Below are 21,530 nucleotides of genomic sequence, written 5' to 3'. Positions count from 1 at the left end.
GCTTTTCCTCCTTGCCTCATACCCTCTATGTAAAGCGCAAGAGAAGGGAAGATATTTTAAAACATTTTTTATGAAGTGCTTAACTTCAGAACACAATTTTGAGTGACAAATGCATGTTTGTGAAGAAATACCTTTGCTTTAATATCCAATTTAGGAATGTAGCTACCAGAGCCTAGGCAACACTGAGTACAATGAAGTAAAACAGAACCAGTACATAGCAGAACTAACATATGTACACACTTACCACAATGCCAATCCGCAATCTTCAATCAACTTAATCAGAAAGTTTTGTTAACAATTTGAAATGAATGTAACAAACATATAAAATGTTCAATACATTTAGCATTATACTTTGCATAATGAAGAAAAAAGCAAAGAAATCTTAACTAACCAGAGGAAAATACAATTGCATTTTGTCCCTACTGATATGGATTTGAGAAGCATTTTAGGGTTACTGAGTCTTCAAATCAACTTTTAGTCTACAAATCTACCTCAAAAGGTTGATGACAATTTTCCTAGAAAAAAGTTCTTTCTGTCAAAAAGAAACAAATTGAAGTGACATTTAGGGCTGCTAGGTGTTATGGTCAAACTATAGCAACACTTCACCCTTTGGACAACTTTAAATATCACTGCATTTAAAATCACAAGAATGATACAAAAATGCAGTGCATGAAACATGGTGGCATATTGCTGATTTTGTTAGACTGTTTTTATGCAAATGGCCCTGGGACCATTGGCAAAATCATCATGAAATTTACCACAATAGTCATGCTAAAAATCTGGTTTTGCTATTCTGAAAGTCTGTGATTTGAAAAGAAGAGAAAAAAAGCTTCAGAAAATAGTGTTCCAAGAAACATTCCAAAATGTTTGCCAGCTTTATACATTACACTGAAAGACATCATACTGTTATCCATTCCAGATAAGACTGCAGCCACCGAGTCCAATATTATAGGCACAAAGGTTTTTTAGGGAAAAAGTAGTATTGCTTGTTTAAAAATACTTACTTTAAAGAAACTACATAAACAGTAAAAACATGCACTTTCCCATTTCTGGAGCATAAAATATCACTCACCTTCAATACTACATATTTTACAAACCTTAATTTGTTCATCTTTATCAAGTGCATCATTAATTCTAGACTCATTCTTTTGTGTATGTGTGTTTGTGTGTATATTTGCACATGCAAGAATACTTCAATATTTTGTTTTTCCTCTTTTACACAATCTTTACATTTCAATCACATTCATCATTCATACATAGATCACAGCAAGTTTTTGTATGTATAATTAGTGGTATGTTAAATGGATCAGCATTTAACTGTTGTGACCAGGATACAATTCTAACACTGTGCATATAAAGAAAACTCTCCACATCTCCACATGGCTGTTGTTCATATCTGCATATATTTCACTCAAAACATTCAAGGAGCTTCAAAATCTTTTTTAAAGTTAGGGGGTATTTAAAAAAAAAAATCACCCCTTGTGTATCAGTAAATATTTAAATAATGATACTTTTCAGTTTACAAGAGTTCCATCAGACAAACTCATCTTGAAGAATATGTCTCTGTCAACACTGCTATCTCTCCTTCAGCACTGGAAACAAATTCTTCTTTAAAGGACAGAAAGTCTTTTTTTTTTTTATTTTAAAAAAAGAATAAAATTTTTGAGGTAACTGTCCATAAGAGAACCAAAAAAAAAAAAAAAACCCACCCAGCAGAAAGAATGAACCTCTAACCATACAAACTGGTTTAATAGGACATTCCTTCTCCCATTCTCCCCTTCCCAAAGAGTGATTGTTCTTCCTGTGGCAGAGTCCAGTGCACATGTGGCTGCTTGCAGTCCACACAGAGGAAAAGTACAAATCTAGCCAAAAAAAAATAATTCTCCTCTGTGTTAGGTTAATGTCTCTCTCTCTCTTTTTTGCTTTTTTGTTAAATTCCAAAAAGATGTCTGTTCAAAAACAAGAAAAAAATTCAGATCAACTGCAGGTTGAGACCTGTAGTTCAAGGTGACTTGTGCAAATTGAAGGTAACCATCCAGTGACCTTCAAGCGATTGTTAAGTGAGCATTCCATCTTCCTCACACCCGGCCACAAGTGGGTCTTGGGAGCAAAAGTCATGCCAGATACTGCTGCATTGCTGTCTTAGCTCTGAGAAATAAACAAGATAAAACACAAATTATAAACTTTAGAAGCATCACATTTTGTCTTAATAACTATTGATTTATTTACCTAAATACTCAAAAATCTTATTTGATCTGTCTCACCATTAGTTTTATCCAACCTTTAGGACCCTACTAAAAAGAACTTAGTGGTGAATGTGGTGTAGCGGGTCCAAGCTCACATCAAAAAGGCCACTTTTTAAAATAAATAATATATGTGCACATGCAAGAATACTTCAATATTTTGTTTTTCCTCTTTTACACAATCTTTACATTTCAATCACATTCATCACTCATACATAGATCATGGCAAGCTTTTGTATGTATCATTAGTGGTATGGTAAATGGATCAGCATTTAAGTGTTGTGACCAGGATACAATTCTAACACTGTGCATATAAAGAAAACTCTCCACATGGCTGTTGATCATATCTGCATATATTTCACTCAAAACATTCAAGGAGCTTCAAAATCTTTTTTTTTAAGTTAGGGGGTATTTAGAAAAAAATCACCTCTTATGTATCAGTAAATATTTAAATAATGACACTTTTCAGTTTACAAGAGTCCCATCAGACAAAGTCATCTTAAAGTATATGTCTCTGTCAACACTGCTATCTCTCCATCAGCACTGGAAACAAATTCTTCTTTAAAGGACAGAAGGTCTTAATAATTGTCAGTTTTGGGTGGAGTTTGGCCTGTGGCTTATATTTCTACTCGAATGAAATAAGAAAGTTAGGTAGCACCACTTAAGAGTTCTTATGGACTTCTGTGCATTTAGAATGTCAAAAGTATAAAATATGAATGAGTATATATGCCAAGTAGATTTTGTTCATGAGATTTACAAGTGATAACAATAACTGCAACACAAATGCTTAGAGAGAAATGTTAACATTTTTGTGAGGATGTTTTTCCTTTTTTTACCACAGTGAAAGGTTACATTTACCCCTTAAGAGTAAGATAAAGATAACGAACAATGACATTTCTTTGCTGTGTTACTTGTTTAGACACTATTACGTTCATAGAACTTGATCCAAAGTTTAATATAATTACAGGAGCACAGACACAGAATTAAGTCATAATTAGTCTTGGAATTTAAAAATGCATACAAATATAAAGTATAATGTCTGAAATAAGGAGATTGTGCTATATTTCCTTTGTTAACTTTTAAAAAAAATCACCCTTTTCTAAACACATACAGTATGTAGACATTGTAAAAAAGCATCTCCTGTAGAACTGAAAAAGCGATCAGTTTAAATAAAGCAGCACATGGCTAGAATGAACACTTAACGACCCAGGAACACATTTACAATACTTAAATAAAAAAATGTATTCTGTTCTTTTCTATGGTTTTGTGTAAAACACTATTTTTGGAGCATCTATAAAACAGATTAATTAAATTAATTCATTAAAGTTCTAAGAGTAAAATGAATTAAATGACAAAGGGATCAACAAACCTGTCGCAGAGATTTGCATCTGCGGATTGTGTTAACTTGTGCAGAATATCCACTATTCCCATCTCACGAAGCTTATCCTGTCTTTCCTGAGAACCTAAAATAACAGACTAGAATGAAACTTGTTGAATCTCATACAAGTATCAGTCTTTTGTTAAAAAGATGCATAAAGCAAGTGAAAAAACTACATCATGAAAATAACTGACATTAACTTCGTCCAGGAGAACAGACAATTAAACATTGATTTTTGTCTTTCAGGGAAACAAAGAACTTTTTGTCTAAGTTAATCTAAATGAAACAACATACCCTGCATAACTAACAAGAGACACCAAGTAAAGGAAAGGCAAAAGTCTACATTTTAACTCTAATGATAGGTAAACCACATAAAATAATACAAGACAGTCTGACTAAAACCAATTCTGGCTTTCATATTTTGACACAATGTTAAAATAACTCTGGTTCTCAAATATCTTTTAGCTTGCTAAGCGTTGTATCTTTTAACTTTCAGCTTAGTCCTTTTTATCAATTTGATATCTTCAAGCTAGACAACAAAATACTGACACTGTTGCTTATACACCCTGTCACTTATTATTCAGCTGTGCTGTGTCAGAGTTGAAAAATTTTTCTCAATGCCTTGTACTTTTTATGTGTAACTGTACCATTCATCTCTCTCCCTAAGTGGTACAGTAACAGCATCATAGTTCAACCTAAAAGGCACAGGATTACATTTCAAATTTTAGATTATTTTACTGCCTGTAACCTTATTTTTTGGTAATGATTTTCAATGTTGTGTAAATAAATGGGGTTCAGAGTTGGTTGGTACTGGGCTTGGTGTGTATGTGTAGCAGTGCACATTCAGAAGCACAGGGATATGCACTGTCCCAGGTGGCTGAGGAGGCGACCCGCCCAGGAAGACCAGAAGAGGGCTTATGCCTTCCTCAAACCACGTGGGGGTGACCGCCCTGGTTGCTATGGGGACCACGGGTACAGGGCTTTGAAGCTCAACCCTGTGGGAACCTGTGGTCACCGCCAGGGGGCACCCTGGACCTTGGCACTTCCACCACACCCACAAGTGCTGGGGGGGGAAGACGAGCTGGGACACCCACAGTGCCTCCGGGGATGCAGCCGGCACTTCCGCCGCCACACTGGGGCGTGTCAGTAGGAGATTGTCGGAACACACTTGGAGCACATCCGGGTGCTTACAAAAGAAGCCACCTCCCTTCATGAGATTAATTGAGTCGGGTGGAAGCAGGACGAAGTCTCTGGAGGAAGGCAAGGAGGTGGCCTGAAGGAAAGTGAAGGCATTAGACTGTGTGGCCAGGACTTTGGGGACTTTTGGAGTTTGAGCACTTTGTAAATATGGAACAGTTGTATAATAAACGTGTGTGGAGTGATTTTAATGTTTCCGCCTGTCTGTGTCTGAGCCAAGCTCCACAGCAAATTCGCCTCAACAAACTAAGGGTGCGAACCAATTTCTCTTGAGCTAGCTGCAAGAATATCTCTCTATCTTTCATTCATTATCAACAACACATTTTTGTAGACAACAGTGAAGATCAATTAATATTCAGCGTTTCACTGTGGTCTGTGTATTTCATAAGCTTTGCATTAATAGGCAAAATTATTTAATTTATAACATTTATTTATTTATACTTATTATTTTTGTACAATGTTACATTGATTGCAATCCTCTTTATTATACTTTCTTTTATAATTGGGCCGGCACGGTGTCACAGAGCTAGTGCGGCTGCCTCGTAGTAAGGATACCTGGGTTCGCTTTCCAGGTCCTCCCAGCGTGGAGTTTGCATGTTATCCCCGTGTCTGTATAGGTTTGCTCCAGGTGCTCCGGCTTCCTCCCACAGCCCAAAGACATGCAGGTTAGGTGCACTGGCGATCCTAAATTGTCCCTAGTGTGTGCTTGGTATATGGGTGTGTGTGTGCCCTGTCCAGGGATTTGTAGCCCTGCCTTGTGCCCTGTGTTGGCTGGGATTGGCTCCAGCAGACCCCCCCGTGAGCCTGTGTTAGGATAAAGTGGGTTGGACAATTACTGACTGACTGTTATAATTTATCACTTTGTGAGAAAAGTATTTCTTGGGATCTTAAAGAAGAAATGTAGCAAAATAATTCAAGTTCTAGTTAAATAAGGATTGGTTTATTTTGCAAAAACAATATTACAATTATGTGCTGATTTATGGCTCATCAAGTTGAGGCTTTTCATACTTACGGCCAAGGGCCACAGGGAAAAAAAAGGGTAATAATGTTTTAGAGATTGCCAAAACCAGCTGCAATAAAAAAAAATTTTCCTTATTATTTCAGTCTCATATATTTTTGGACTCTTGGAGGGCCCTTTAACACTAGAATTACCAGAGCCTATGAGAAAACTCGTAAATCCCGCCCACTTTAAATCTGTTCTCACCTCTCCGTCAGCGTCTTTTGTCCTGTAAATGTGCCGATTAAGAGAAGCAGACAGCTATTTCGTCCCCCCACCGTCAGAGAAAGTTCACAAAATTCTCCCAGCTCATGCCTTGTTTGATTATCTTGGAGTGAGTGAACTGCTGGAGTTTTAGAGTGGAAATAATAGATTGTTATTTGGAACACATGCATTTCATGTGTGTTCTGTTTCTACAGTAATCTGTGTAAACACATTGTTAAAACAGAAACTTTTCATATTTTAATAATAAATGTTACAAAATGTAGGCATAAACTATAGAATGTGTGAAGCCTGAAGTCCAAAGATCAAATAAACACTTTCACAAAAGGTTCAATGACGATACAACACCTTTTGTGGCGTAGCGGTAAGATTTGCTGACTTGTAATCAAGGGGCCACCGGTTCGATCCCCATTGCCTCCTACATTTGCCGTTTTCAGTAGTGAGCTGCTCTTATTGTTAATATTATACAGTACACACATACATTTGGTTTGCATCTGTAACAGACCGTGTACATTTATAGTACTGTACTTTTTTTTCACTTTTATTCTCTCACTCACAATCACGATACATACTACCGCCCCAGATCTATCTGCCACTGTTAAGTTTTTATTTGAAACTGGGAATAACTGTAGATGTGTGTGGTGTTTTGAGGCAATGGAACTGGACATTCTCTGATCTGGAGGGATAAAAGCTGACATACAAAGACTGGTGAATCTGCCTTCTTCATATCTCACCGTCACTTTATTTTTTTTTATTCAGTTTTACTGAGTGTTCCTGCTGCACTGAATAAGCTCACGCCTTCTGGTGCATGATGTCAACGCAGCACGGAGAAAAAAAAGAAAGAGACAAATATATGGGACACTGGGTATAAAATTAATCAGAAAATATCATGGCACTAAAGGAATATTATTTGAAAATGAACAGCGTCAGATCAGATGTGAATTTACGCTGGAGCTATTACTTAGAGTCAGATCAGGAGAGGCTGCGTCGATATCGTGCACCAGAAGGTGTGACCTTATTCAGTGCAGCTGGATCAATGCACATGTACTGTGCAAGGCATGCACAGGGCCTACTGTGAAAAGAAGAGTGTTCATGACTCATACTGCAGAGGAACTTCATCGTTGCATCTTATTAGAAAGGCGATGGAAAAAGAAGAGGATACAACATTGACAAGCTTCTGTTCCAAGACAGCCGGTTCCCCAGAAAAGTAAACTGAGTCAGTGTCAGGTGCCCTTTCAATGAGAGAAGTGTGCGCATTGCAACAGGTACACACGTCATAAATGTAGGAAAGACAGTTCTTGCAGCACAGAGAAAAAAAAAGAAAAAGACAAATTTATGGGACACTGGGTATAAATGTATGGTACTTGTAAAAGTTAGCTTTTTTCAGTTTTATTCTCTCAATCACGATCGCGTTCTAACACTCCACCCACGCCTCTCCTGATCTGAACAGAACCAGCATAAATTCACACCGATCTGAGGCTGTTCGTTTTCAAATAATATTGCATTAGTGCAATAATCAAACAAGGCATGAGCTGGGAGAATTTTGTGAATTTTCTGCGGCAGTGGGGGGATGGAATAGCCGGCTGCTTGCTGCTTGTCTTAATCGGTACATTTACAGGATAAAAGACACTGATGGAGAGGTGCAAACTGATTTAAGGTGGGCAGGATTTACGAGTTTTCTCGTAGGCTCTGGTAATTCTAGTGTTAAGGCCTGATCAGAGCTGCTCCATGTAATTCTTATGCATTCAGCCCACACCACATTTCTTACACTAGTGTTTCTCAACTTATTTTCCTGCAACCCAGTTTTGCCTTTTTTAAATTCATTGACAACCCTCTTGCAGCAATTGTAATCTGCCCCCTTGGTGAAACAAGTGTGTTCAGGGTTCCCACTGGTGAAACAAACTTACTTAGGAAGGAGAAAACATTGTACAGTGCTACAGGTTGCTTAAGCCCACTGCGTGAGACAGCAAACCATGACCCACTAGCATCAACCCGCGAACCAGTGGTTGAGAAATACTGCCTTATATGGACCTGGCGTGCCAACGCCAAGACTCTAAGATTGCTTTGTGCTACTCTGTGCAGACTGTTAAAGCATGCAGGCCAGTGACCCACACAGCCTCAACTGTAACTGACTTTGTGACCGACATACAGCCAGTATGACATACAGCCATAAGTCAGTGCATTACTGTATTTTAAAGTTAAAAAGTGTTACCATACCCTAGCATTTGAGAAAACTACAACTGCTACACCCTCGAAATACTGGAACACCTCTATCACTGACCTGCCCAACTCTGCGACTTTTTTTTGCAATCCTCTGTAACCTTTGATCCTTCAAATATTCACACACTCCAAGAGCACTGGGGGAGGATTATAGCTGGACTACCAAAATTTAATTTAACTAACTCTGAGAGAAAGAGAGAGATTGGGCATATTAAACATTGCAACTGCATTTTACCTTGTTAAACTTTCAACAGGTTTCTTAGGTAGAGGGTGAAGTTGATTGCATTCTGAATGATTCTTTGGTGTCAGTAGAAAACTATTCATTTTTGCATGACTGCCTTTTGTTGTTGTTGTGGTTGACTTTGTTGTTATTGCTTAGTGATGTAAATGCAAGTGCAGAAATCTTTCCACTGTTTTGCTTTTGAAACATCAAAGGTAATATCTAAAATCAATGCTCAGTGGCTTTAAAAGAAACGCATAATGTACAAATCACTCAAATGTTCAGTTACACATTGTACCTAGACACTCACATTTGTGATACCGTAAATAAAACTTCAACATTTATTAATTTATTATACTCACTACAGTCATTTTTAAATATCTAATTTATTTATTTGTTTACTGGAAAAAGTAGCATCTCTCTGACCTTCCTCCTCATTCCAGATCAGGTTAGAAATGCAGAAGGTAGCAGCAATTTGTAACTTCACATTTGAATGACCCTGAAAAGAAAGAACAGTTACACACAAAACTAAAGCAACAAATCATATCTTTCATAAACTTTCCAACTGACTGGAAAATGGGACTTGTTGCCCCTATCTGAAACGGTAAAGGGTGATTGATTGCGGCAACAACAGGGGGATAGCACTGCTCTCAGTGCCAGGTAAGGTCTTTTCTTGGGTCATCCTCAATAGGATCCGTGATCACTTGCTCACCTACCAGTGACCAGAATAGTCTGGTTTTACGCCAAAGAAGTCTACCATCGACCGCATTATGGCACCGAGTGTCCTCATGTAATGGAAACACAAATATCAGCCAAGTTTCTTTGCAGCCTTTATTGATTTTCATAAAGCATTTGACTCATTTGATAGAGCCACCCTATGAGATATACTGAGCCTTCGCGGGATTCCCTCGAGGTTGCTGGATATCATGACCGGCCTGTACACTGGTGCTGTGAATTCTGTGTACAGTGGAGGCAGAACCTCTGTGTTTTTATCAGTTGATTCTGGGGTTTGTCAGGGGTGTGTTCTTGCTCCTACTCTGTTCAATGCTTGCATAGACTGGGTGTTGGGCAAGGTTGCGTGGTCAAGTGGCTGTGGGGCATCTATTGGTAAATAAAGACTCACTGATCTTGACTTTGCTAATGATGCTGTGATCTTTGTAGAGTCAATAGAGGTTCTGATTGGGACTTTCAAGAGATTGAGTGAGCAGTCAGTGTCTTGGCTTGAGAGTGTCCTGGATAAAAAATGGCCTCTTGGGCACAGGCATCAGCAGTGTGTCTGTCTGTGGAGAGAGTGTAGATCTTGTTGAGAGATTTACGTACCTCGGCAGTGACAGTCATGTCTTGGGTGACTCTTCCTATGAAGTCAGTAGACAAATCGGGAGACCAATTATGTAGGGGGGGGGTGATTGCTGGAAAGGGGTGTGTGGCGCTACCAATTAGCAAAAGGACAAAGGTCCAAGACTTTAGAGTCCTGGTGCTTCCTGTCTTGCTATATAGTTGTGAGACATAGATGCTGTCCAGTGACCTGAGATGAAGACTAGATTTCTTCAGTACTGTGTTTCTTCAAATAATCCTTGGGTACCGCTGGTTTGACTTTGTGTCGAAAGAGTGGTTGCTCATGGAGTCCCGAATGAGGCACATTACCTAAATTGTGAGGGAGCTTCAGTTGTGGCACTACGGCCATGTGGCACGATTCTCTGAGGTTCGTCTGGCTTGCAGGATCCTCAATGTTGAGGACCCAAGTGGCTAGACAAGGCCAAGGGGATGCCCATGTAACCCCTAGCTGCGGCAGATTGATGGTCATTTCTGGAGGGTGGGACTGGACCGCCTGTCTGCCTGGGAGGTTGTCAACCGGGATCCTGAGCTGTTTTGTCATGTGGTGGGTACAGCAACCAGTGCATACACCCCAACTGACTTGACCTTACAGAATCCACATCATAAACTTACCATATAGTATTTGACTTTCTGGAGGATATCATCATTCATCATGATCAGATCCTTGGCTGTAGTTCCATCAGCAATATTAGCTAAAATGCACAGTGTCTAAAAATAAAAAAAGATGTTAATAGTGGCAAAAACACCAAAAATAAATTTTAACCTAATAAGAACTGATCTCAAACCAGTCTGATTTAAACAGTTTTACATGAGGTACAATTAATGTAAATCTGTCCTTATTCGCATGTTCACTTTATTTAACATATATCACTAACTATTGTAGATTCAAGAAAATATCAAAGACTAAAAAAGTTAGTACTACAATTTTAATTACAAACCGGATTCCAAAAAAGTTGGGACACTAAAGAAATTGTGAATAAAAACTGAATGCAATGATGTGGAGATGGCAAATGTCAATATTTTATTTGTAATAGAACGTAGATGACAGATCAAATGTTTAATCCGAGTAAATGTATCATTTTAAAGGAAAAATATGTTGATTCAAAATTTCACGGTGTCAACAAATCCCAAAAAAGTTGGGACAAGTAGTAATAAGAGGCTGGAAAAAGTAAATTTGAGCATAACGAAGAGCTGGAAGACCAATAAACACTAATTAGGTCAATTGGCAACATGATTGGGTATAAAAAGAGCTTCTCAGAGTGGCAGTGTCTCTCAGAAGCCAAGATGGGTAGAGGATCACCAATTCCCACAATGTTGCGCAAAAGATAGTGGAGCAATATCAGAAAGGTGTTACCCAGCGAAAAATTGCAAAGACTTTGCATCTATCATCATCAACTGTGCATAACATCATCCGAAGATTCAGAGAATCTGGAACAATCTCTGTGCATAAGGGTCAAGGCCGTAAAACCATACTGGATGCCTGTGATCCCCGGGCCCTTAAACGACACTGCACCACAAACAGGAATGCTACTGTAAAGGAAATTACAGAATGGGCTCAGGAATACTTCCAGAAACCATTGTCAGTGAACACAATCCACCGTGCCATCCGCCGTGCCAGCTGAAACTCTACAGTGCAAAGAAGAAGCCATTTCTAAGCAAGATCCACAAGCTCAGGCGTTGTCACTGGGCCAGGGATCATTTAAAATGGAGTGTGGCAAAATGGAAGACTGTTCTGTGGTCAGACGAGTCACGATTCAAGTTCTTTTGGAAATCTGGGACGCCATGTCATCCGGACCAAAGAGGACAAGGAGAACCCAAGTTGTTATCAACGCTCAGTTCAGAAGCCTGCATCTCTGATGGTATGGGGTTGCATGAGTGCGTGTGGCATGGGCAGCTTGCATGTCTGGAAAGGCACCATCAATGCAGAAAAATATATTCAGGTTCTAGAACAACATATGCTCCCATCCAGACGTCATCTCTTTCAGGGAAGACCCTGCATTTTTCAACAAGATAATGCCAGACCACATTCTGCATCAATCACAACATCATGGCTGTGTAGGAGAAGGATCCGGGTACTGAAATGGCCAGTCTGCAGTCCAGATCTTTCACCTATAGAGAACATTTGGCGCATCATAAAGAGGAATGTGCGACAAAGAAGGCCCAAGACGATTGAACAGTTAGAGGCCTGTATTAGACAAGAATGGGAGAGCATTCCTATTTCTAAACTTGAGAAACTGGTCTCCTCGGTCCCAGACATCTGTTGAGTGTTGTAAGAAGAAGGGGAGATGCCACACAGTGGTGAAAATGGCCTTGTCCCAACTTTTTTGGGATTTGAAATTCTGAATCAACATATTTTTCCCTTAAAATGATACATTTTCTCAGTTTAAACTTTTGTTCCGTGATTTATGTTCTATTCTGAATAAAATATTATAAGTTGGCACCTCCACATCATTGCATTCAGTTTTTATTCACGATTTTTATAGTGTCTCAACTTTTTTGGAATCCAGTTTGTATAAAGTACCATTTTATATTTCTATGTTGCGTGGTATACTGCTAACTTATATGAAAAACTAGCAAAATACCCGTGCTTCGCAGTGGAGAAGTACTGTCTTAAAATTTTTATTAAAAAGAAAATTAAGCCTTTTTAAACTGAGGGAAAATATACCAATAATTATTTGTTAAGGATCTCTTTGTATAGCACATTGTGAGTTTGGCCCTCCGGTTGTAACATGACCAAGCTGTGCGCTGAGCTTACTCTTGAGAATGTAACATACAGTTGGCCATGTGAACAGTAATCTTGTTTCAGATCTCACAGCTTGGATTGCTGCTGTCATAATCAGTTTGAGTTTCATGGTTTGTTTCAATTACGACAGTATTTGTAGGACTTGTGTTGAAGAGACATTCGGCATCTGTCAAGCGTTGTAAGTATACAACCGGTTTCATCGATAACTTCACATCCATCTTTTGAGAGTTTAAACATTCACATTCACCGAACAATTCAGTGGCAGCCATCAACTCACATACAGAACCATAGGTGAAGGGCTTAAGCATTTCACTGTTATAGTGCACCTGTGTAGTATACAGTAATCCCTCCTCGATCGCGGGTGTTGTGTTCCAGAACCCCCCGCGATAGATGAAAATCCGCAAAGTAGAAACCATATGATTGTATGGTTATTTTTATATATTTTAAGCCCTTATAAACTCTCCCACACTATTAACATTATTAGAGCCCTCTAGACATGAAATAACACCCTTTAGTCAAAAGTTTAAACTGTGCTCCATAATGAGACAGAGATGACAGTTCTTTCTAACAATTAAAAGAATGCAAACATATCTTCTCTTCAAAAGGAGCGCCGTCAGGAGCAGAGAATGTCGGAGAGAGATAAAAGCAAACAATCAAAAAATCAATACGTGCTTTTAAGTATGCTGAAGCACTGCGATAAAGCGGCATTTTGTAGAGGAGCGTCCGTATCCTCTAGGCAAACAGCCTCTGTGCAAACAGCCCCTCTGGTCACACCCCCTCCGTCAGGCGCAGAGATCTCAGAGAGGGTGAGAGAGAGAGAAAAGCAAACAATCAAGCACCGCGCGGGAAGCATATCTTATATCATTGAGGAGTTTTAGTTAATATGTAAGACATGCTCTGATTGGGTAGCTTCTAAGCCATCCGCCAATAGCGTCCCTTGTATGAAATCAACTGGGCAAACAAACTGAGGAAGCATGTACCATAAATTAAAACACCCATTGTCTGCAGAAATCCGCGAACCAGCGAAAAATCCGTGATATATATTTAGACTAGCAAAATACCCGCGCTTCGCAGCGGCGAAGTACTGCATTAAAATTTTTATTAAGAAGAAAATTAAACCTTTTTAAACTGAGGGAAAATATGCCAATAATTATTTGTTAAGGATCTCTTTGTATACCATGTTGTCAGTTCGGCCCTCCGGTTGTAACATGACCAAGCTTTGCGCTGAGCTTACTCTTGAGCATGTAACTTACAGTTGGCCATGTGAACAGTAATCTTGTCTCAAATGTCACAGCTTGGATTGCTGCTGTCATAATCGGTTTGAGTTTCATGGTTTGTTTCAATTACGACAGTATTTGCAGGATTTGTTGTGTTGAAGTCACATTCAGCATCTGTCAAGAGTTGTAAGCACACAACCGGTTTCATTGATAAAATCACATCCAGCTTTTGAGAGTTTAAACATTCATAAACGTCAAAGTGGCCACTACTGAAATCGTCACCTGTGAATCTAAGATGTTTAAGAGGCATTGGCGGTTGTCGAAAGGTGTAAACTATTTGGCCATTTCGGTACACTTGAAAGCGACAACCGAACAATTCAGTCGCAGCCATCAACTCACATGCAGAACCATAGGTGAAGGGCTTAAGCATTTCACTCTTATAGTGCTCCTGTGTAGTATAATTATCTCCTGTACCGTAATCAGTCCACACCTTGAACCTGTCCCAGTCATTCAATACATAAGACAGAATCTTCATCCGGATATCAAGAGTGAGCCTGATATGGCCGTGCAATATGTAACAAAGAGAATGGAAAAGGTAGGTGGTATCTCCGGGCAGGAAACCACTCGGTAAGTGACAGTTCTTTGATCGATAGTGATCATCTCGATAGACATGTTAATGGGGGTTGGAATGATAAAGGAAATGGGTACCTGAGCAATGTAAAGTAATTGTAAAATACCTATACAATACCTATAATTGTAATAAACAAACAATAAAACAGCGGAGAAGCCGTGGATTAAACAAATTTGGGCTGTAGTTATCAGTAGGGAGATGTGAATCCCGTGGCGAAGCAAGGAAGGGAATGTAGAGACTGGAGCGACGGACAGTCTTATATAGGCAGGCAGCCAGCCAACAACGTGGGAGGCGTTGGGACGGGGGACACAACGCCACCTCACACGGTGACCGAGGTGCAGGCTATGGACGTATATATGTACGTAAGTAGGATTCAGTTAGCGTTGGGAACCCGTGTACCAAATATCTTGAAGATGGGCCCATAAGTAACAAAGACTGTTGAAAAGTTCAATATGGCGCCGACAGTGGCATCATACCACCGAAATAAGTACATACATTGGTTTCGTTAGTGCAGGGAAGCCGCCTACCAAATTTCGAGAAGATGGGGCCATAAATAAGAAAGTTCAACATGGCAGACGTTGTTGACCGTTATGACCATTATGCATAGAATTTCAAAATGAAATTTCAGCCTTCTACCTACATGGGAAGTTGGAGAATTAGTGACGTTGGAAAGTTCAATATGGCGGCCGACAGTGGTGTCATACTAACGAAATAAGTACGGACATCGGTTTCCGTGAAAAGTTCAATATGGCGGCCGACAGTGGCATCATACCACCGAAATAAGTAGCAAATTTCAGCCTTCTACCTACACGGGAAGTTGGAGAATTAGTGACGTTGGAAAGTTTAATATGGTGGCTGACAGTGGCGTCATACCACCGAATAAGTATGTACATTGGTTTCGGTTAGCGCAGGGAAGCCGCCTACCAAATTTCGTGAAGATGGGGCCATGAATAAGAAAGTTCAATATGGCGGGCGTTGTTGACCGTTATGACCGTTACGCGTAGAATTTCAAAATGAAACCTGCTTAACTTTTGTAAGTAAGCTGTAAGGAATGGGCCTGCCAAATTTCAGCCTTCTACCTACACGGAAGTTGGAGAATTAGTGACGCTTTGGAAAATTCAATATGGCGGCTGACAGTGGCGTCATACCATCGAAATAAGTAAGTACCTCGGTTTCGGTTAGCGCAGGGAAGACGTCTAACAAATTTCGTGAAGATGGGGCCATAAATAAGAAAGTTCAACATGGCGGGCGTTGTCGAACGTTATCGATCGTTATGATGCCACGCGTAGAATTTCGAAATGAAACCTGCTTAACTTTTGTAAGTAAGCTGTAAGGAATAAGCCTGCCAAATTTCAGCTTTCTACCTACATGGGAAGTTGGAGAATTAGTGATGAGTGAGTGAGTGAGTGAGTGAGGGCTTTGCCTTTTATTATTATAGATATGCTTACATTTAAAATCCATGATAGAGTGAAGCCGCAAAAGTCGAAGCGCGATATAGCAAGGGATTACTGTAATTATCTCCTGTATCGTCATCAGTCCACACCTTGAACCTGTCCCAGTCATTCAATACATATAACACAATGTTCCTCCGGATATCAAGAGTGAGCCTGATATGGCCGAGCAATATGTAACAAAGAGAATGGAAAAGGTAGATGCCATCTCTTGGCATGGAAACCACTCGGTAAGTGACAGTTCTTTGATCGATGGTGATCACCTCGATAGACATGTTAATGGGGGTACGGTTGGAATGATAAAGGAAATGGGTACCTGAACAATGTTAAATAAGCCTAAAATACCTAAATAATAACTATAATCATAAAAAATTAACAATAAAACAGCGGAGAAGCCGTGGATTAAATAAAAAGGCTGTAGTTATCAGCGGGGAGACGTGAATCCCGTGGCGAAGCAAGGAAAGGAATTTAGAGACCGGAGCGACAGACGGCCTTATATAGGCAGGCAGCCAACAACGTGGAAGGCGTTGGCATGGGGGACCCAACGCCGCCTCACACGGTGACCGAGCTGCAGGCTATGGACGTATATATGCACGTAAGTAGGATTTAGTTAGCATTGGGAACCTGCGTACCAAATTTCTTGAAGATAGGGTCAGCCTTCTACCTACACGGGAAGTTGGAGAATTAGTTACATTGGAAAGTTCAATATGGCGGTCGACAGTGGCGTCATACCATCGAAATAAGTACGTACATCGGTTTAGGTTAGCGCAGCGAAGCCGCCTACCAAATTTCGTGAAGATGGGGCTGTAAATAAGAAAGTTCAACATGGCGGATGTTGTCGACTGTTATCGACCGTTACGTGTAGAATTTTGAAATGAAACCTGCTTAACTTTTGTAAGTAAGCTGTAAGGAATAAGCCTGCCAAATTTCAGCCTTCTACCTACACGGGAATTTGGAGAATTAGTGAGTGAGTGAGTGAGTGAGTGCTTTGCCTTTTATTAGTATAGACTAGCAGAATACCCGCGTTTCGCAGCGGAGAAGTAGTGTGTAAAACAAGTTATGAAAAAGAAAAGGAAAAATTTAAAAAATAACATGATTGTTAATGTAATTGTTTTGTCATTGATATGAGTGTTGTTGTCATATCTATTCTTAACAAATGAAAAGAAAATATATATATATATATATTTATATAGCATATATTTGCAAAACAAAAAGAAAGAAAGAGCGTCACATACACGTCTTCTTTCCTCTGCCTATTAAGTAATAAATTAAATCGATTATAAATTATTAACACAAAGTAAATGAAAAAAAAAATATCGGGAAAGAAACAGAAACCAGAACTTACCCCCACAGCATCCACCGCACTTCTAGCGTTAGAGCCAAAAACGTGGTACACGCAGGTTGTGAGGTGTGACGCTAATTAACGCTTGTGCTACAACAGATTATAGTGTTGTTATACTATAAACTATTTACAGGGATCAACAGTTTTGGGGAAGTTCATAACAAAAAAACAATAAAATTATAGATAACATTTTACACTTTGCTATATGAGCAACTGTTGCTGGGGATGCCAGAATCCATCAAGGAAGAAAAATGAAAAACATTATTTGTACAAAATCTAAATTTATTTAAAACGGATGACTCCTGCTCTTACGTGCAAGTCTGTGTGGATATTATGAACATCTGTTCCAAGTTCTATTTAAATTTTAAATAGAAGGAATTTTTATTTAGTCGATAGAAATGTCTTTGGTAGGAATGTAAGTTAAATGTAGGCATCATTGCATAAAGTTTTGACTATCCAGCGCTTACATTATATATTCCGAAATATTCCAAGACCGTCTTTATATACTGAGGTTTTGGGAAGCGCTGATCAATGTAATCGGTGTACCAGGAAATCATGCATTGACACAAGTTCCCCTTTGCTTGGAACTGAAACTGTGATTAAATGCATAATTTTTTTTAATGCGTTATGGAGCACATGCATCGAAGCTTCTCATCTGTGCGATTGTCAATGTAACCCTTTGTAAGTAGTGCCTGGAGGATTCAGTGTGGAGAATCTGTAGAGACAGCTTGTGTATTAACTTGTGGATTTTATTCCAGCGCTTGCTCCTTACTTTCTCACTTGCGCTATAACGCGTAATGCAAACCTCGCGCGGTACTCCGCTAACTTAAAAGCCTTGTGCAGCGCCTGTTAGTTGAAAATTGATGGTTTGCTTGCTTTTATCTGTCTCTCTCTGCTCCTAGCGGAACTGTCATCTCTGACTTGTCATGGAGCACGTTTAAGCTGATGTGTTTGCAGTCTGTCAATAAAAATCCTTCTTGTTTCTACGACCTCCTGTGTCTCTGTGCAAACCTGTGACCCAAGCGTGACAATATATTCCGACGCTGACTTTATATATTCAAGATTTGACTTTATATATTCCAGCGCTGACTTTATATATTCCGCGCTGACTTTATATATTTAAGTTTTAACTATCCAGCGCTTATATTATATATTCCGAAATATTCCAACACCGTGTTTATATACTCAGGTTTTGGGTATTGCTGATCAATGTAATCAGTGTACCAGGAAATCATGCATTGACACAAGTTCCCCTTTGCTTGGAATTGAAACTGTGATTAAATGCATTATTTTTTTTAATGCGTTATGGAGCACATGCATCGAAGCTTCTCATCTGTGCGATTGTCGAGGCGTGCTGAGTTGCACAGCAGCCTTACTTATGAATATGCTAAGCACATTCCTTCAGCCGCCACGCCTCCCACGGCGAGCGAGCTGCCCGCTATGGCCAGATACAGTACTGTATAGGAAAGAAGGTTCTAGTTATGACCGTCAGGTTTTGGGAAGCGCTGATCAATGTAATCGACGTACCAGGAAATCATGCATTGACACAAGTTCCCCAATGTAACCTTTTTTTAATGCGTTATGGAGCACATGCATCGAAGCTTCTCATCTGTGCGATTGTCAATGTAACCTTATGTAAGCAGTGCCTGGAGGATTCAGTGTATATGTCACTCGCTCGCTTCTTATTGTTTCGCTGCCTTCTCAATTATATACTGCATGTTTTCTTCAGCGCGTTTTGGAGCTCTTCCTGGTTTTCTACGTAGTGCGTTGACAGTCAGTTCACGTGATTACGTGGGAGGCGTGATGATGTCACAAGAAACTCGGCCCCCCACGGCTTTCAAGCTGAACTCCAGTACAGCGTATGCAGAAAAATAGCTTCCAGTTATGACCGTTACGCGTAGAATTTCGAAATTAAATCGCCCAACTTTTGTAAGTAAGCTGTAAGGTATGAACCTGCCAAATTTCAGCCTTCTACCTACATGGGAAGTTGGAGAATTAGTGATAAGTGAGACAGTGAGTGAGTGAGTCAGTGAGGGCTTTGCCTTTTATTAGTATAGATTAAAGAAGCAGCTAAATCACAGTTAATGTAAACACTTAAAATATTAATTAGTTCTTTAGAGGAACAAGCCTTTTGCAGCAGGGTATACTTAATATTAATGTCAACAATTTCTATATATCTTCTTTTAATAAAATAGTATTTGGTATGCAAAAACAGTGTCAGGCTAAAAATATAGGGAAACTAGCAGGACAAACATGAATGTTACAACCAATAACTTTTTGGTTACTTATGAAAAAAACATACAGTAATAGCTCAAGCAGAATACATATGATAGTCAAAAGTATCAGAAGTGAAATTGTAACACACAAAAAATATCTAAATAACTACTCCAAGCATTTGCATTGTTACATATTACTGTGACCTCAGCAGTATAAATAAATGGTTGTAATGTGTGCTGGGTACCAAGTTTGTATAAGTATTCTCAGATTACATAAACAGGAGTACAGTTATATGTCCCTGCAATACAGTGACTGTAACACTTAACACTAGAATTACCAGAGCCTATCAGAAAACTCGTAAATCCCACCCACCTTAAATCTGTTTGCACCTCTCCGTCAGTGTCTTTTGTCCTGTAAATGTGCCGAATAAGACAAGTAGCCGACTATTCTATTCCCCCACCGTCGCAGAAAGTTTACAAAATTCTCCCAGCTCATGCCTTGTTTGATTATCTGGGAGTGAAATGCTGGAGATTTAGTGTGGAAATAAGAGATCATTATTTGGAACACATGCATTTCACGTGTGATCCGTTTCTACAGTAATCTGTGCAAACACATTGTTAAAACGGAAACTTTGTCATATTTTAGTAAAAAATGTTACAAAATGTAGGCATAAACTATATCATGTGTGAAGCCTGAAGTCCAAAGATCAAATAAACACTTTCACAAAAGGTTCAAGGACGATACAACAGCTTCCGTGAAATAGCGGTAAGATTTGCTGATTTATAATCAAGAGTCCCCGGTTCGAGCCTGACTGTCTCCTATATTTACTGTTTTCAGTAGTGACCTGCTCTTATTGTTAATACTAGCAAAATACTCGCGCTTCGAAGCGGAGAAGTAGTGTGTTAAAGAAGCAATGAAAAAGAAAAGGAAACATTTTGAAAATAATGTAACATGATTGTGAATGTAATTGTTTTGTCACTGTTGTGAGTGATGAGTGTTGTTGTCATATATATATATATATATATATATATATATATATATATATATATATATATATATATATATATATATATATATATATATTACACACACACACACATAAACATATATATATATACATATCTGTACATATACACATATATACATACATATATATATCTACATACATACATACATACATACATACATACATACACACACATATATACACACATATATATATATATATATATATATACATATATATATATATATACATACACACGCATATATATAAACATATATATACATATACATACATATTTACATATATACACACACAGCTATTTCGTATCAGTGCAATACGCTGCTTGTTAAAACTCCCACTCTTAAGTGCAAGTCTGCGTGGATATTATGAACTATCAGTATTTGTTCAAGTTCTATTTAAATTTTAAATAGAAGGAATTTTTATTTAGTCGACAGAAATATCTTTGGTAGGAATGGTAAAAACAGACAGGAATATTATTCGTGAATAAATCAACTCAAACCTTAAACAACTTATAATATTTTGCTCTCCATAAAAATATAAATTATACAAGTTAGAAATAAAGTAAACGTTAAAAGAACAAACATTCAAATTTCTTTACTCTTATGTAATTTTATATAAAAAATAAAGTTAGATTTTAAATATCCCAAAAGATTTTGCTCTCCATAAAAATATATCCTGTCAAAATTATACAAATTCAAATATGAACATGCTGCATAACAAAACCTGGAAATATAAATAAAATGTGTTCCTTTCAGCAATAACAAATCAAATCATTCAGTTGTCTTTGCTCATATGTCATTTTAGAGCTGGACGCCTGGCATCTTTTTTTGGCAACAGGTTCGTTTATGTTTGGTGTGAGGTTCTGTGTTGTGGAGATTCTCAGGATGGATTGTAGGTGCTCATCAGTGAGGCGACTCCTGTGTGCTGTTTTGTTAGTCTTTATCACTGAGAAGAGCTTCTCACACAGATATGTGGTACCAAACATGCACAAGGTGCGAGCTGCATGTAGACGGACTTTTTTTGTTCTTCAAAGTCACCAAAGCGCCGTGCAAACTCAGTGCGCACCAGTTTATCAGCAAAGTGCGATTTG

At 38.8% G+C, this 21,530-nt stretch overlaps 1 protein-coding gene across 8 annotated transcripts in view; it reads right to left on the bottom strand.

The window, feature by feature from the left end:
- Nucleotides 1-1,384: 1,384 nt before the first annotated feature.
- armc8 (armadillo repeat containing 8) overlaps nucleotides 1,385-21,530 on the bottom strand; it is a 276,158-nt gene continuing 256,012 nt past the window's right edge. For 2 of the 8 annotated variants that reach the window (XM_039756310.1, XM_039756307.1), the window contains 4 exons: nucleotides 10,425-10,520; nucleotides 8,904-8,976; nucleotides 3,613-3,706; nucleotides 1,385-2,148 (listed from right to left, as the gene is read on the bottom strand). In XM_039756310.1, the coding sequence (XP_039612244.1) occupies nucleotides 2,115-2,148; nucleotides 3,613-3,706; nucleotides 8,904-8,976; nucleotides 10,425-10,520 (297 nt within the window). In that variant the 3' untranslated portion in view covers nucleotides 1,385-2,114. Of the gene's footprint in view, nucleotides 2,149-3,612; nucleotides 3,707-5,573; nucleotides 6,162-8,879; nucleotides 8,977-10,424; nucleotides 10,521-21,530 lie in introns of those variants that run through there. The other 6 variants (XM_039756305.1, XM_039756308.1, XM_039756309.1 and 3 more) reach the window with 6 other exon arrangements.

This window comes from Polypterus senegalus, chromosome 6 (genome assembly GCF_016835505.1).
Source record: "Polypterus senegalus isolate Bchr_013 chromosome 6, ASM1683550v1, whole genome shotgun sequence".
NCBI lineage: Eukaryota > Metazoa > Chordata > Cladistia > Polypteriformes > Polypteridae > Polypterus > Polypterus senegalus.
This window is presented reverse-complemented; position numbering and strand designations above follow the sequence as displayed.